The following is a 13,482-nucleotide window of genomic DNA, read 5'->3' as shown; positions in this document are numbered from 1 at the left end:
AAAAATTAAAAACTGTTTCCGCCCGGGATCGAACCGGGGACCTTGCGCGTGTGAGGCGCACGTGATAACCACTACACCACGGAAACGGGGATGTGAGGGAAACGCCAAGAGCTGAAGGTGCTGATTTTTATCGCGAAATGAAGGGAAAAAATCAAAAACTGTTTCCGCCCAAGATCGAACCGGGGACCTTGCGCGCGTGAGGCGCACGTGACAACCGCTACACCACGGAAACGGGGATGTAAGGGGAACGCCAAGAGCTGAAGGTGCTGATTATTATACCGAAATTAAAAACAGTTTTGCGCCCGGGATCAAACCGGGGACCTTGCGCGTGTGAGGCGCACGTGATAACCGCTACACCACGGAAACGGGGAGGGAAGGGAGACGCCAAGAGCTGAAGGTGCTGATTGTTATCCCGAAATGAAGGAAAAAAACTAAAAACTGTTTCCACCCGGGATCGAACCGGGGACCTTGCGCGTGTGAGGCGCACGTGATAACCGCTACACCACGGAAACGGGGGTGGAAGGGAGACGCCAAGAGCTGAAGGTGCTGAATGTTATCCCGAAATTAAGGAAAAAAACTAAAAACTGTTTCCGCCCGGGATTGAACCGGGGACCTTGCGCGTGTGAGGCGCACGTGATAACCGCTACACCACGGAAACGGGCAGGGAAGGGAGACGCCAAGAGCTGAAGGTGCTGATTGTTATCCCGAAATGAAGGAAAAAAACTAAAAACTGTTTCCGCCCGGGATCGAACCGGGGACCTTGCGCGTGTGAGGCGCACGTGATAACCGCTACACCACGGAAACGGGGGTGGAAGGGAGACGCCAAGAGCTGAAGGTGCTAATTGTTATCCCGAAATTAAGGAAAAAAACTAAAAACCGTTTCCGCCCGGAATCGAACCGGGGACCTTGCGCGTGTGAGGCGCACGTGATAACCGCTACACCACGGAAACGGGGAGGGAAGGGAGACGCCAAGAGCTGAAGGTGCTGATTGTTATCCCTAAATTAAGGAAAAAAACTAAAAACTGTTTCCGCCCGGAATCGAACCGGGGACCTTGCGCGTGTGAGGCGCACGTGATAACCGCTACACCACGGAAACGGGGAGGGAAGGGAGACGCCAAGAGCTGAAGGTGCTGATTGTTATCCCGAAATGAAGGAAAAAAAACTAAAAACTGTTTCCGCCCGGGATCGAACCGGGGATTTTGCTCGTGTGAGGCGCACGTGATAACCGCTACACCACGGAAACGGGGAGGGAAGGGAGACGCCAAGAGCTGAAGGTGCTGATTGTTATCCCGAAATTAAGGAAAAAACTAAAAACTGTTTCCGCCCGGGATCGAACCGGGGACCTTGCGCGTGTGAGGCGCACGTGATAACCGCTACACCACGGAAACGGGGAGGGAAGGGAGACGCCAAGAGCTGAAGGTGCTGATTGCTATACCGAAATTAAGGAAAAAAACTAAAAACTGTTTCCGCCCGGGATCGAACCGGGGACCTTGCGCGTGTGAGGCGCACGTGATAACCGCTACACCACGGAAACGGGGAGGGAAGGGAGACGCCAAGAGCTGAAGGTGCTGATTGTTATCCCGAAATTAAGGAAAAAACTAAAAACTGTTTCCGCCCGGGATCGAACCGGGGACCTTGCGCGTGTGAGGCGCACGTGATAACCACTACACCACGGAAACGGGGATGTGAGGGAAACGCCAAGAGCTGAAGGTGCTGATTTTTATCGCGAAATGAAGGGAAAAAATCAAAAACTGTTTCCGCCCAAGATCGAACCGGGGACCTTGCGCGCGTGAGGCGCACGTGACAACCGCTACACCACGGAAACGGGGATGTAAGGGGAACGCCAAGAGATGAAGGTGCTGATTATTATACCGAAATTAAAAACAGTTTTGCGCCCGGGATCAAACCGGGGACCTTGCGCGTATGAGGCGCACGTGATAACCGCTACACCACGGAAACGGGGAGGGAAGGGAGACGCCAAGAGCTGAAGGTGCTGATTGTTATCCCGAAATGAAGGAAAAAACTAAAAACTGTTTCCGCCCGGGATCGAACCGGGGACCTTGCGCGTGTGAGGCGCACGTGATAACCGCTACACCACGGAAACGGGGAGAGAAGGGACACGCCAAAAGCTGAAGGTGCTGATTGTTATCCCGAAATGAAGGAAAAAAACTAAAAACTGTTTCCGCCCGGGATCGAACCGGGGACCTTGCGCGTGTGAGGCGCACGTGATAACCGCTACACCACGGAAACGGGCAGGGAAGGGAGACGCCAAGAGCTGAAGGTGCTGATTGTTATCCCGAAATTAAGGAAAAAAACTAAAAACTGTTTCCGCCCAGGATCGAACCGGGGACCTTGCGCGTGTGAGGCGCACGTGATAACTGCTACACCACGGAAACGGGGAGGGAAGGGACACGCCAAGAGCTGAAGGTGCTGATTGTTATCCCGAAATGAAGGAAAAAAACTAAAAACTGTTTCCGCCCGGGATCGAACCGGGGACCTTGCGCGTGTGAGGCGCACGTGATAACCGCTACACCACGGAAACGGGGGTGGAAGGGAGACGCCAAGAGCTGAAGGTGCTGATTGTTATCCCGAAATTATGGAAAAAAACTAAAAACTGTTTCCGCCCGGCATCGAACCGGGGACCTTGCGCGTGTGAGGCGCACGTGATAACCGCTACACCACGGAAACGGGCAGGGAAGGGAGACGCCAAGAGCTGAAGGTGCTGATTGTTATCCCGAAATGACGGAAAAAAACTAAAAACTGTTTCCGCCCGGAATCGAACCGGGGACCTTGCGCGTGTGAGGCGCACGTGATAACCGCTACACCACGGAAACGGGGAGGGTAGGGAGACGCCAAGAGCTGAAGGTGCTGATTGTTATCCCGAAATTAAGGAAAAAAACTAAAAACTGTTTCCGCCCGGGATCGAACCGGGGACCTTGCGCGTGTGAGGTGCACGTGATAACCGCTACACCACGGAAACGGGGAGGGAAGGGACACGCCAAGAGCTGAAGGTGCTGATTGTTATCCCGAAATGAAGGAAAAAACTAAAAACCGTTTCCGCCCGGGATCGAACCGGGGACCTTGCGCGTGTGAGGCGCACGTGATAACCGCTACACCACGGAAACGGGGAGGGAAGGGAGACGCCAAGAGCTGAAGGTGCTGATTGTTATCCCGAAATGAAGGAAAAAAACTAAAAACTTTTTCCGCCCGGGACCGAACCGGGGACCTTGCGCGTGTGAGGCGCACGTGATAACCGCTACACCACGGAAACGGTTTTTTTTTTTTTTTTTTTTTTTTTTTTTTTTTTTTTTTTTTTTTTCTTTATTGCCACACTGACAGAGAACAAGCACACAAAGCAATGAAAACAGGTACACAAAGCTGTAACATACACTGATAAAACTGCTAACAGTCTTTTGCTAGCAGGAAATGGCTAAAACTGCTTGAGGTTTGTCAGCGACTCCATTACTGGAAGCCATTCCGGGGGGTCAGGCTGTGTCTTCCAAACCTCTACAATCAAACGAACAGTTTCTCCAAAGTATTCCTTGGAACGCTTAGCATCAACATCGCGGTGGCGTATAGCCATGCGAGATTTCCAAATGCCGTGCAGAGCCAAAACCATCACCACATCATACGGCAACCCGCCGTCATTCTCGATGGGTATAAACCTGATTCCGTAGGCGTCTAGAGGGAAATCTTTCTTCAAAGTCCTCTGAAGCACGTCCCAAAAAAAGACCCCATCCCAACATTCTAAAAACACGTGTTCTACTGTCTCCGGCTTTTTGCACGGATAACAGTCAACCCCCCACGGAACGTACAGTCCTTTCTCTTTTTGCCACGTTTTGACTGGTAGGACACCCGCGTGGAGCTTAAAAAAGAACGTTTTAACCCATGGCGGTACCGCCATAGATTTCACGCGTTTAAGCACATCCTGGCCTGGCCCTGCACGGTACATTGACCGGTACAGTGGAACTGGAAATACAGAGTCAACGAGATCATTATACAATTTTTTCCGCGTTACGCTACATAGGTATTCCATCGTGAAGCGGGCACGCAAAAACTGGGTCGCTTGAACAACTTCGCGGAAGTATCCCTTCATTGTCAAGACAGGGAAACGTGCTGACGCTATAACAAAATCGGGTAACACCACAGACAACTTCATTTGGCAAACAGTACGCAAAAAGGGGTCTTGTACATCCCGAAGGAAGAGAAAACGATTGACAACCTGTCGTAAAAACAAATGAGACAAGGAAAGGCCCCCGCTACGCACGCGCCGAAACAAGTTCGTTCGACTTGTTTTTTCCCACGTGGACTCCCAAATTAACACGGCGAAAACGCGGTGCAACGCCTGCACATGCGCACGCGAACAGTGTAACACCTGGAGCACGTACCATATTTTACTTATTAAGAACACATTGCAGACTGAGCCTCTTGCAAAAATGGAGAGCCCAGTGCCTTGCCATTTTTCTGCTCTATCACGCAATTCAGCTGTCTGTCTGCGCCAGTAGGGATCACTGTCCTCGTAGTTTTCGAGAGGCACACCTAAGTATTTGGTTGGCGTCGTCTGCCAGCTTATGTTTTCAAACACCTCCGGGGCTTCTTCCCATTGGCCGTGCCAGAAACCTAAACATTTTTGCCAGTTCACACTGCTGGCACTGTATTTACAAAAGGCCTTTAGTGTCTTTACAGCTTCGCTTATGCTGCTTTTATCAATAAAGAAAAGTGCAATGTCGTCGGCATAGGCCAACACACGCACCTCACACGACTGTAGTCGAAAGCCGTTGATGGTTTTGCTTCCAATAACACTCAAACAAAACGCTTCTACATATACACAGAAAAGCAATGGGGACAATGGGCAACCCTGACGTACGCCACGTTGAACCTGCACTGCTTTGCTGAGCGACTTGTTCACAACGAGGCTAGTTGAACACCCACTATACGCCATGCGCACTCCTTGAAGAATAACAGCCCCTACATTTATATGCTCTAACATGGCTATAAGGAGCTCGTGTGATACCTGATCGAACGCCTTCTCCAGGTCTACCTGGAGCATTGCTAGAGAACCTTGAGTGCTGTCGCAACACTCAAGAACACTTCGAGCAGTATGAATGTTCGTTACTATCGACCGCCCCTTTATACCGCATGTTTGATGCGGTCCAACGATGTCCCTAATAACAGTCTGCAAACGACTCGCCAGAATTTTCATTAAAATCTTATAGTCTACATTAGTGAGACTGATTGGGCGATACCCAGATACAGCTCGGAGTTTGGCGTCATCATCTGACTTAGGAATAAAAATGGTGTGCGACTCATGAAAAGACGGTGGCAGCACACCATTCTGATACGCCTCAGCGTATAACGTACACAACACTGGACTTAGGCACTCTTTAAACTTTTTATAGAATGCAGCGCTTAGCCCATCGGGGCCAGGCGTCTTTCCCGGGCTCAACTCCTCTATAGCTTTTCTTACTTCATTCTCCGTTATGTCTGTTTCGAGCAGTGCTGACATCTCTTTGTTTAGGCATGGTAACAATCTCAAAAATTCATCCTTAAACGCCACGACATCAATAGCGTGACGTGCAAACAGCTTGTCGTAAAAGTTACAAAAACAGCGTTCTATGCTGGCTTGATCCTTGTACAAGACGCCTTCGCTTTCTATTTCCGCTATCGCATTTCTGCGAGCGTACTTTTTCTCGGAGCATAAGGCTCTTTTGGTCGGCGCCTCTCCCAGCAGCATCTTTTCTGCTCTTGCGCGAACAAGCGCGCCATGATATTTGCCCTGATCTAAGACCTCGAGCTGTGCTTTAACATTCTTTATGTCATCTCTGCACGTCCCCGGCGATCTACATTCTGCTACAATAAGAGCGTCGAGATTACTTCGTAGCGTGGCTTCTTTCTTTTTCTCGTCGCTCTTCATTAGAGAAGAACGTTCAAGGCCTTTTAGCTTAACTTCTTGTTTGAACAGCTCCCACTTCCGACTGAAGTTCGTCACGTCTGAGCTGCTAAACGAGGTCCGTGCGCATGCGTCAACGGCTTCGACGAATTTATCATCTTGCAGAAGTTTGTTGTTCATTTTCCACAAACCCCAGGAGAACGCGTTTCCACGTTTAGCGGCCCTGCCTAGTGTTAACGACACCAGACAATGGTCGCTAAATGAAACAGGGGTCACTTCGTATTTGTCACATTCACGTACGAGTTCTACGGAAAGATACACCCTGTCGAGCCGCGCATGACTATTGCCCTGAAAGTGTGTATAGCGAACGGTGCCTGCATTGCTCATGCTATCACCTGCATCTTCCAGGGCGCAGCCGGCTACTATCTCATTCAGTACCACCGTACTGGCGTCTCTGAAATTGGTCGTGCTGCTTTTGTCGCGCGCTGAGCAAACACAATTATAATCGCCCATTAAAATTAAGAGCCGTTCCGTCTCACACCATGGACGCATTTCTTCAAAGAAAGCCTTCCTTTCGGCTGTATTGGTGGGCCCGTAGACACACATTACACGCCATTCATTGGAACAAAACTCCAAGTCGCACACAACATACCGCCCCTTTTCCGAGGCGGTGACAGTCTTTAGAGCGGCCCCTAAGCTTCTCCGAATTAGAAGTGCGCAACCCGCAGAAAACCCGACCGCATGCGACACGCACACATCATAGCGCGCAATAAAGGGCCGCACCATACGATCCGTCTGGTCCTCCCTCCCAACTTTGGTCTCTTGCAAGGCCACGATGTCCAAATCCTCATCTGTTACGAGTCGATACACCTGATTTTGACGTCTCCGATCCGAAAATCCCCTGACGTTAAGCGTGGCGATGCGCATTGGTTTGCTCAAGTAAACCATGTTTTAGGAGGGAGCTAGACTTATCGCACAACACTTACATTCATGCAGCACGAAAAAGAACGACGCTTCATCAACTGCAAACATCCCATACACGCCCCAAAATCCGGCACTTATAAAACATTCGTATGGCCTGCGGGATTCACGGCCGCTGCAATACACACTCCCACCCTCCCCCCAGCCAAACCTAAAGCTCAAAGCATAAGCATCAGGAACACAATACCCCCTCCAAAAATACTGCCTTGACCGAACTACACTGTTGCGTTTCGTTCGTTGGCGATTCAAGACAGCAGCGCAACAACAAACACCGAGGAACAGGATGGCGACTACCTTTCGTAGTGACGTGCTGGCTAGGAGGGCGGAGCCGAAGTTTTGGTTCGGTCTGGTGGGACGTTGGGCTTCGGCTTGAAGCTCGGACGTCTCACTGAAACCGCCTTAGCCGGGGGCTCCTCGCTGCTGGTGAGTCCGTCACCCTGCTCTGTGTCGTTGCTTTCTCGTTGTCGCTTAGCCACGGCCCCACTCAGGTCCATTTGCACGGCTTCGGCTGCTAGAGCCGACACCTCCGTCGTTCCCTGACTGGCCGCTCCGGTTCCGTTGTCCTCGTTCGACGAGACGTGAGGGGGAGGCGTCTTCGGCTCGACCGGCTGCTCCTTTTCAGGAACGCGCTGGCCAGCCTCGGCCTCGACCCGCCCCGCCGACGTCGACTCCTTCACCGCCTTGTCGGCTACTCCTGCAGCTGTCTCCTCCGCTTCTGCCTCGTCCATGAGGTTTTCGCGGAGGTCGTCCTCCCTCGCTGGACCAGTGACGCTGGCATAGGACTTAACGCAGGCGCTTGCATCATGCCCGAAGCGACGGCACGAAGAACACTTCGGAACCTTGCATTCTCGCCTGACGTGCCCCTTGAGGTTGCAACGTAAGCACTGCGGGGCCCTTCCGGCGACGACGACGAGGGCCTTGTCACCCGCCACACGAAGTTCGTGCGGCAGGTCGTCGATGGTCACGCCCGCCTTCAACTTGAGGGTCACCGTACGAAGTGTCGAGCCCTTGTCTTGAATGCCTTCGACGCGCCACCGCTCCCTGCGCACCTCGCCGACACGCCCGTAGGGCGCCAGCGCAGCGCGAACGGCGTCGTCCGGCACGTTGTGCAGCAGCCAGTGAAGCTTGAGGCGGGCTTCTTGATTGGACGGGTCGATAACAAGGCACCGACGATCCTTCACCTTGATATCAGCGAGCGCAGAAATTTTCTTTACACCCTCCGCCGACTTGAACGTCACTGCCCAAACGTGACTCATCTGGTACGCCCCCAACGCCACGACGTCGGGGAGCAGTTCCAGACGAGCCAAAACGTCCCGAAAGTCCTCAACGCGGTAAGGCCGGGCACGCATGTCGGCATGAAGAAAAACCGTGTTTAAAACCGACTGACCTGAAGGAAACTGTGGCAAAAGTACTTGGTAATCATCAGCATCCTGGGCATATATCCTGTTACCGCGGGCCGAAAGGCCCGCTGAAGCCGCTCCTTGGGCGGAGCTCGACATTCTGCGACCGCTCGCTAGCGCTACCGGAAGCAGAATCAGACTACACCACGGAAACGGTGAGGGAAGGGACACGCCAAGAGCTGAAGGTGCTGATTGTTATCCCGAAATGAAGGAAAAAAACTAAAAACTGTTTCCGCCCGGGATCGAACCGGGGACCTTGCGCGTGTGAGGCGCACGTGATAACCGCTACACCACGGAAACGGGCAGGGAAGGAAGACGCCAAGAGCTGAAGGTGCTGATTGTTATCCCGAAATTAAGGAAAAAAACTAAAAACTTTTTCCGCCCGGGACCGAACCGGGGACCTTGCGCGTGTGAGGCGCACGTGATAACCGCTACACCACGGAAACGGGGAGGGAAGGGAGACGCCAAGAGCTGAAGGTGCTGATTGTTATCCCGAAATGAAGGAAAAAAACTAAAAACTGTTTCCGCCCGGGATCGAACCGGGGACCTTGCGCGTGTGAGGCGCACGTGATAACCGCTACACCACGGAAACGGGGATAGAAGGGACACGCCAAGAGCTGAAGGTGCTGATTGTTATCCCGAAATGAAAGAAAAAAACTAAAACTTTTTCCGCCCGGGACCGAACCGGGGACCTTGCGCGTGTGAGGCGCACGTGATAACCGCTACACCACGGAAACGGGGAGGGAAGGGACACGCCAAGAGCTGAAGGTGCTGATTGTTATCCCGAAATGAAGGAAAAAAACTAAAAACTGTTTCCGCCTGGGATCGAACCGGGGACCTTGCGCGTGTGAGGCGCACGTGATAACCGCTACACCACGGAAACGGGCCGGGAAGGGAGACGCCAAGACCTGAAGGTGCTGATTGTTATCCCGAAATTAAGGAAAAAAACTAAAAACTTCTTCCGCCCGGGACCGAACCGGGGACCTTGCGCGTGTGAGGCGCACGTGATAACCGCTACACCACGGAAACGGGGAGGGAAGGGAGACGCCAAGAGCTGAAGGTGCTGATTGTTATCCCGAAATTAAGGAATAAAACTAAAAACTGTTTCCGCCCGGGATCGAACCGGGGACCTTGCGCGTGTGAGGCGCACGTGATAACCGCTACACCACGGAAACGGGGAGGGAAGGGAGACGCCAAGAGCTGAAGGTGCTGATTGTTATCCCGAAATGAAGGAAAAAACTAAAAACTGTTTCCGCCCGGGATCGAACCGGGGACCTTGCGCGTGTGAGGCGCACGTGATAACCGCTACACCACGGAAACGGGAAGGGAAGGGACACGCCAAGAGCTGAAGGTGCTGATTGTTATCCCGAAATGAAGGAAAAAAACTAAAAACTGTTTCCGCCCGGGATCGAACCGGGGACCTTGCGCGTGTGAGGCGCACGTGATAACCGCTACACCACGGAAACGGAGAGGGAAGGGACACGCCAAGAGCTGAAGGTGCTGATTGTTATCCCGAAATTAAGGAAAAACACAAAAACTGTTTCCGCCCGGGATCGAACCGGGGACCTTGCGCGTGTGAGGCGCACGTGATAACTGCTACACCACGGAAACGGGGAGGGAAGGGACACGCCAAGAGCTGAAGGTGCTGATTGTTATCCCGAAATGAAGGAAAAAAACTAAAAACTGTTTCCGCCCGGGATCGAACCAGGGACCTAGCGCGTGTGAGGCGCACGTGATAACCGCTCCACCACGGAAACGGGGATGGAAGGGAGACGCCAAGAGCTGAAGGTGCTGATTGTTATCCCGAAATTAAGGAAAAAAACTAAAAGCTGTTTCCGCCCGGCATCGAACCGGGGACCTTGCGCGTGTGAGGCGCACGTGATAACCGCTACACCACGGAAACGGGCAGGGAAGGGAGACGCCAAGAGCTGAAGGCGCTGATTGTTATCCCGAAATGACGAAAAAAAACTAAAAACTGTTTCCGCCCGGAATTGAACCGGGGACCTTGCGCGTGTGAGGCGCACGTGATAACCGCCACACCACAGAAACGGGGAGGGAAGGGAGACGCCAAGAGCTGAAGGTGCTGATTGTTATCCCGAAATTAAGGAAAAAAACTAAAAACTGTTTCCGCCCGGGATCGAACCGGGGACCTTGCGCGTGTGAGGCGCACGTGATAACCGCTACACCACGGAAACGGGGAGGGAAGGGAGACGCCAAGAGCTGAAGGTGCTGATTGTTATCCCGAAATTAAGGAAAAAACTAAAAACTGTTTCCGCCCGGGATCGAACCGGGGACCTTGCGCGTGTGAGGCGCACGTGATAACCGCTACACCACGGAAACGGGAAGGGAAGGGACACGCCAAGAGCTGAAGGTGCTGATTGTTATCCCGAAATGAAGGAAAAAAACTAAAAACTGTTTCCGCCCGGGATCGAACCGGGGACCTTGCGCGTGTGAGGCGCACGTGATAACCGCTACACCACGGAAACGGAGAGGGAAGGGACACGCCAAGAGCTGAAGGTGATGATTGTTATCCCTAAATTAAGGAAAAAAACTAAAAACTGTTTCCGCCCGGAATCGAACCGGGGACCTTGCGCGTGTGAGGCGCACGTGATAACCGCTACACCACGGAAACGGGGAGGGAAGGGAGACGCCAAGAGCTGAAGGTGCTGATTGTTATCCCGAAATGAAGGAAAAAAAACTAAAAACTGTTTCCGCCCTGGATCGAACCGGGGACCTTGCGCGTATGAGGCGCACGTGATAACCGCTACACCACGGAAACGGGGGTGGAAGGGAGACGCCAAGAGCTGAAGGTGCTGAATGTTATCCCGAAATTAAGGAAAAAAACTAAAAACTGTTTCCGCCCGGGATCGAACCGGGGACCTTGCGCGTGTGAGGCGCACGTGATAACCGCTACACCACGGAAACGGGGAGGGAAGGGAGACGCCAAGAGCTGAAGGTGCTGAATGTTATCCCGAAATTAAGGAAAAAAACTAAAAACTGTTTCCGCCCGGGATTGAACCGGGGACCTTGCGCGTGTGAGGCGCACGTGATAACCGCTACACCACGGAAACGGGGGTGGAAGGGTGACGCCAAGAGCTGAAGGTGCTGATTGTTATCCCGAAATTAAGGAAAAAACTAAAAACTGTTTCCGCCCGGGATCGAACCGGGGACCTTGCGCGTGTGAGGCGCACGTGATAACCGCTACACCACGGAAACGGGGAGGGAAGGGAGACGCCAAGAGCTGAAGGTGCTGATTGTTATCCCGAAATGAAGGAAAAAAACTAAAAACTGTTTCCGCCCGGGATCGAACCGGGGACCTTGCGCGTGTGAGGCGCACGTGATAACCGCTACACCACGGAAACGGTGAGGGAAGGGAGACGCCAAGAGCTGAAGGTGCTGATTGTTATCCCGAAATGAAGGAAAAAAACTAAAAACTGTTTCCGCCCGGGATCGAACCGGGGACCTTGCGCGTGTGAGGCGCACGTGATAACCGCTACACCACGGAAACGGGGAGGGAAGGGAGACGCCAAGAGCTGAAGGTGCTGATTGTTATCCCGAAATGAAGGAAAAAAACTAAAAACTGTTTCCGCCCGGGATCGAACCGGGGACCTTGCGCGTGTGAGGCGCACGTGATAACCGCTACACCACGGAAACGGGGAGGGAAGGGAGACGCCAAGAGCTGAAGGTGCTGATTGTTATCCCGAAATGAAGGAAAAAAACTAAAAACTTTTTCCGCCCGGGACCGAACCGGGGACCTTGCGCGTGTGAGGCGCACGTGATTACCGCTACACCACGGAAACGGGGAGGGAAGGGAGACGCCAAGAGCTGAAGGTGCTGATTGTTATCCCGAAATGAAGAGAGAGAGAATAACTTTGATTTGAATTCACTTCGAAAGGAGGATGTACAACTTCTCCTCTTCCTCAGGTGGCGGCCAGGAGCCCGTGGGCCCCAGCGGCACCCTCGGCCAGCTGGATCATTTTCTTCTGGATCTGGGGGTCCGTACTGAGCAGCGCAGTCTCCCAACTCAGCGGTCCCGTTATGCCTAGCGATGATAGGATCTTTTGTCGCTGACCCGCCGCGGTGGCTCAGTGGCTAAGGCGTTGCGCTGCTGAGCACGAGGTCGCGGGTTCGATTCCCGGGCGCGGCGGCCGCTTTTCTGATGGAAGCGAAAAGCAAAAACGCCCGTGTGTACGAGATTTCGGCGCACGATAAAGATCCCCAGGTGGTCAAAATTAGTCCGGAGCCCTCCACTACGGCGCGCCTCATCGCCTGCGTTGCGTCGGCGCGTTAAACCCCAGAATCAATCATTCAATCAATCAATCTTTTGTCGCTCCTTATATTGTTCTACCATTGTATTCGCGTCGTCTTTCCCTGAGTGTGGGGGATCAGCTTGTGCTATGCCATTTGACACCCTGTTATTGCCGGTTGGGCCCGAGCAGGCCCAGAGCATATGTGCGAGATCCGCCTTGGCTTCTTTACACCGTTTACAATGTGCATCATACATTCCGGGGTAGCACCGGTTGTACAAAGCCGGATTTGGATACCTGTTCGCCTGAAGGAGTCGCCATGCCACCGCCTGCCCCCTTTCTAGTATTTTGTCCGCCGGCGGGTATTTGAGCCGGGAGCTTCTGTAATGGTCCAAGGCTTCCCTATACGTTACCAATCGACCGCTCGCGGAAGGCCAGGGGTTCGAGGGCAGATTGACTCTGCCGTCAGCCTGTCCGATTCCCTCCGACCCAGTCGGCGACGAAGGCGCCTTTGTTCTGCCGTCTCCGTGTGCACCAATACACGCGGACTCACAGACGCGAGCTCGGATTGTTAATGCTCGAGCAGCTTCGTGAGCGCGTTCGCTGCCCGGGAGGCCAGGAAAAAAATTAAAAACTGTTTCCGCCCGGGATCGAACCGGGGACCTTGCGCGTGTGAGGCGCACGTGATAACCGCTGCACCACGGAAACGGGGATGGAAGGGAGACGCCAAGAGCTGAAGGTGCTGATTTTTATCCCGAAATGAAGGAAAAAAACTAAAAACTGTTTCCGCCCGGGATCGAACCGGGGGCCTTGCGCGTGTGAGGCGCATGCGATAACCGCTATGCTTTTTTTTTCTTTGTTTCCGGTTTCAGACATAATCTATAGTTCATCTCACAAGCTAGCTGCAGCACTGTGGAGGCTGCATTGTTATCAATACAGCGCGCACTGAGGGCGCCTAATCCGC

General features: G+C 53.0%; 2 protein-coding genes and 47 non-coding genes across 49 annotated transcripts in view; all 49 read right to left on the bottom strand.

Moving 5' to 3' along the window:
* LOC144179307 (uncharacterized) overlaps nt 1–13,482 on the bottom strand; it is a 142,261-nt gene that overhangs the window by 57,331 nt on the left and 71,448 nt on the right. The gene's annotated exons all lie outside the window — the stretch shown is intronic.
* On the bottom strand, nt 14–86 carry Trnav-cac (transfer RNA valine (anticodon CAC)). Its single transcript has one exon. It is a non-coding gene; the product is annotated as a tRNA-Val (tRNA).
* Nucleotides 293–366, bottom strand: Trnav-cac (transfer RNA valine (anticodon CAC)). The gene has a single exon. It is a non-coding gene; the product is annotated as a tRNA-Val (tRNA).
* Trnav-cac (transfer RNA valine (anticodon CAC)) lies at nt 440–512 on the bottom strand. Its single transcript has one exon. It is a non-coding gene; the product is annotated as a tRNA-Val (tRNA).
* Nucleotides 586–658, bottom strand: Trnav-cac (transfer RNA valine (anticodon CAC)). Its single transcript has one exon. It is a non-coding gene; the product is annotated as a tRNA-Val (tRNA).
* On the bottom strand, nt 732–804 carry Trnav-cac (transfer RNA valine (anticodon CAC)). The gene has a single exon. It is a non-coding gene; the product is annotated as a tRNA-Val (tRNA).
* Nucleotides 878–950, bottom strand: Trnav-cac (transfer RNA valine (anticodon CAC)). Its single transcript has one exon. It is a non-coding gene; the product is annotated as a tRNA-Val (tRNA).
* Nucleotides 1,024–1,096, bottom strand: Trnav-cac (transfer RNA valine (anticodon CAC)). The gene has a single exon. It is a non-coding gene; the product is annotated as a tRNA-Val (tRNA).
* On the bottom strand, nt 1,171–1,243 carry Trnav-cac (transfer RNA valine (anticodon CAC)). Its single transcript has one exon. It is a non-coding gene; the product is annotated as a tRNA-Val (tRNA).
* On the bottom strand, nt 1,316–1,388 carry Trnav-cac (transfer RNA valine (anticodon CAC)). Its single transcript has one exon. It is a non-coding gene; the product is annotated as a tRNA-Val (tRNA).
* Trnav-cac (transfer RNA valine (anticodon CAC)) lies at nt 1,462–1,534 on the bottom strand. Its single transcript has one exon. It is a non-coding gene; the product is annotated as a tRNA-Val (tRNA).
* On the bottom strand, nt 1,607–1,679 carry Trnav-cac (transfer RNA valine (anticodon CAC)). Its single transcript has one exon. It is a non-coding gene; the product is annotated as a tRNA-Val (tRNA).
* Nucleotides 1,886–1,959, bottom strand: Trnam-cau (transfer RNA methionine (anticodon CAU)). The gene has a single exon. It is a non-coding gene; the product is annotated as a tRNA-Met (tRNA).
* On the bottom strand, nt 2,032–2,104 carry Trnav-cac (transfer RNA valine (anticodon CAC)). The gene has a single exon. It is a non-coding gene; the product is annotated as a tRNA-Val (tRNA).
* On the bottom strand, nt 2,178–2,250 carry Trnav-cac (transfer RNA valine (anticodon CAC)). The gene has a single exon. It is a non-coding gene; the product is annotated as a tRNA-Val (tRNA).
* Trnav-cac (transfer RNA valine (anticodon CAC)) lies at nt 2,324–2,396 on the bottom strand. The gene has a single exon. It is a non-coding gene; the product is annotated as a tRNA-Val (tRNA).
* Trnav-cac (transfer RNA valine (anticodon CAC)) lies at nt 2,470–2,542 on the bottom strand. Its single transcript has one exon. It is a non-coding gene; the product is annotated as a tRNA-Val (tRNA).
* On the bottom strand, nt 2,616–2,688 carry Trnav-cac (transfer RNA valine (anticodon CAC)). The gene has a single exon. It is a non-coding gene; the product is annotated as a tRNA-Val (tRNA).
* On the bottom strand, nt 2,762–2,834 carry Trnav-cac (transfer RNA valine (anticodon CAC)). The gene has a single exon. It is a non-coding gene; the product is annotated as a tRNA-Val (tRNA).
* Nucleotides 2,908–2,980, bottom strand: Trnav-cac (transfer RNA valine (anticodon CAC)). The gene has a single exon. It is a non-coding gene; the product is annotated as a tRNA-Val (tRNA).
* Nucleotides 3,053–3,125, bottom strand: Trnav-cac (transfer RNA valine (anticodon CAC)). The gene has a single exon. It is a non-coding gene; the product is annotated as a tRNA-Val (tRNA).
* Trnav-cac (transfer RNA valine (anticodon CAC)) lies at nt 3,199–3,271 on the bottom strand. The gene has a single exon. It is a non-coding gene; the product is annotated as a tRNA-Val (tRNA).
* LOC144179310 (uncharacterized) lies at nt 6,992–8,387 on the bottom strand. The gene has a single exon (XM_077707606.1). The coding sequence runs from the start codon at nt 8,368–8,370 to the stop codon at nt 7,186–7,188; it is 1,185 nt and encodes a 394-aa protein (XP_077563732.1). The 5' UTR covers nt 8,371–8,387; the 3' UTR covers nt 6,992–7,185.
* On the bottom strand, nt 8,499–8,571 carry Trnav-cac (transfer RNA valine (anticodon CAC)). Its single transcript has one exon. It is a non-coding gene; the product is annotated as a tRNA-Val (tRNA).
* Trnav-cac (transfer RNA valine (anticodon CAC)) lies at nt 8,645–8,717 on the bottom strand. Its single transcript has one exon. It is a non-coding gene; the product is annotated as a tRNA-Val (tRNA).
* Trnav-cac (transfer RNA valine (anticodon CAC)) lies at nt 8,791–8,863 on the bottom strand. Its single transcript has one exon. It is a non-coding gene; the product is annotated as a tRNA-Val (tRNA).
* On the bottom strand, nt 8,936–9,008 carry Trnav-cac (transfer RNA valine (anticodon CAC)). Its single transcript has one exon. It is a non-coding gene; the product is annotated as a tRNA-Val (tRNA).
* Nucleotides 9,082–9,154, bottom strand: Trnav-cac (transfer RNA valine (anticodon CAC)). Its single transcript has one exon. It is a non-coding gene; the product is annotated as a tRNA-Val (tRNA).
* Trnav-cac (transfer RNA valine (anticodon CAC)) lies at nt 9,228–9,300 on the bottom strand. The gene has a single exon. It is a non-coding gene; the product is annotated as a tRNA-Val (tRNA).
* Trnav-cac (transfer RNA valine (anticodon CAC)) lies at nt 9,374–9,446 on the bottom strand. Its single transcript has one exon. It is a non-coding gene; the product is annotated as a tRNA-Val (tRNA).
* Nucleotides 9,519–9,591, bottom strand: Trnav-cac (transfer RNA valine (anticodon CAC)). The gene has a single exon. It is a non-coding gene; the product is annotated as a tRNA-Val (tRNA).
* Trnav-cac (transfer RNA valine (anticodon CAC)) lies at nt 9,665–9,737 on the bottom strand. Its single transcript has one exon. It is a non-coding gene; the product is annotated as a tRNA-Val (tRNA).
* On the bottom strand, nt 9,810–9,882 carry Trnav-cac (transfer RNA valine (anticodon CAC)). Its single transcript has one exon. It is a non-coding gene; the product is annotated as a tRNA-Val (tRNA).
* Trnav-cac (transfer RNA valine (anticodon CAC)) lies at nt 9,956–10,028 on the bottom strand. Its single transcript has one exon. It is a non-coding gene; the product is annotated as a tRNA-Val (tRNA).
* On the bottom strand, nt 10,102–10,174 carry Trnav-cac (transfer RNA valine (anticodon CAC)). The gene has a single exon. It is a non-coding gene; the product is annotated as a tRNA-Val (tRNA).
* Nucleotides 10,248–10,320, bottom strand: Trnav-cac (transfer RNA valine (anticodon CAC)). Its single transcript has one exon. It is a non-coding gene; the product is annotated as a tRNA-Val (tRNA).
* On the bottom strand, nt 10,394–10,466 carry Trnav-cac (transfer RNA valine (anticodon CAC)). The gene has a single exon. It is a non-coding gene; the product is annotated as a tRNA-Val (tRNA).
* Trnav-cac (transfer RNA valine (anticodon CAC)) lies at nt 10,539–10,611 on the bottom strand. Its single transcript has one exon. It is a non-coding gene; the product is annotated as a tRNA-Val (tRNA).
* Trnav-cac (transfer RNA valine (anticodon CAC)) lies at nt 10,685–10,757 on the bottom strand. Its single transcript has one exon. It is a non-coding gene; the product is annotated as a tRNA-Val (tRNA).
* On the bottom strand, nt 10,831–10,903 carry Trnav-cac (transfer RNA valine (anticodon CAC)). Its single transcript has one exon. It is a non-coding gene; the product is annotated as a tRNA-Val (tRNA).
* Nucleotides 10,978–11,050, bottom strand: Trnam-cau (transfer RNA methionine (anticodon CAU)). Its single transcript has one exon. It is a non-coding gene; the product is annotated as a tRNA-Met (tRNA).
* Nucleotides 11,124–11,196, bottom strand: Trnav-cac (transfer RNA valine (anticodon CAC)). The gene has a single exon. It is a non-coding gene; the product is annotated as a tRNA-Val (tRNA).
* Trnav-cac (transfer RNA valine (anticodon CAC)) lies at nt 11,270–11,342 on the bottom strand. The gene has a single exon. It is a non-coding gene; the product is annotated as a tRNA-Val (tRNA).
* On the bottom strand, nt 11,415–11,487 carry Trnav-cac (transfer RNA valine (anticodon CAC)). Its single transcript has one exon. It is a non-coding gene; the product is annotated as a tRNA-Val (tRNA).
* Trnav-cac (transfer RNA valine (anticodon CAC)) lies at nt 11,561–11,633 on the bottom strand. Its single transcript has one exon. It is a non-coding gene; the product is annotated as a tRNA-Val (tRNA).
* Nucleotides 11,707–11,779, bottom strand: Trnav-cac (transfer RNA valine (anticodon CAC)). Its single transcript has one exon. It is a non-coding gene; the product is annotated as a tRNA-Val (tRNA).
* Nucleotides 11,853–11,925, bottom strand: Trnav-cac (transfer RNA valine (anticodon CAC)). The gene has a single exon. It is a non-coding gene; the product is annotated as a tRNA-Val (tRNA).
* Trnav-cac (transfer RNA valine (anticodon CAC)) lies at nt 11,999–12,071 on the bottom strand. The gene has a single exon. It is a non-coding gene; the product is annotated as a tRNA-Val (tRNA).
* Trnav-cac (transfer RNA valine (anticodon CAC)) lies at nt 13,154–13,226 on the bottom strand. Its single transcript has one exon. It is a non-coding gene; the product is annotated as a tRNA-Val (tRNA).

The sequence above is a fragment of the Haemaphysalis longicornis genome, unplaced genomic scaffold (assembly GCF_048455015.1).
Source record: "Haemaphysalis longicornis isolate Haplotype H1 unplaced genomic scaffold, Haemaphysalis longicornis Haplotype H1 scaffold_4, whole genome shotgun sequence".
NCBI classification, from domain to species: domain Eukaryota; kingdom Metazoa; phylum Arthropoda; class Arachnida; order Ixodida; family Ixodidae; genus Haemaphysalis; species Haemaphysalis longicornis.
The sequence above is the reverse complement of the archived record's forward strand: the minus strand, read 5'-3'. Positions and strand labels throughout refer to the sequence as shown.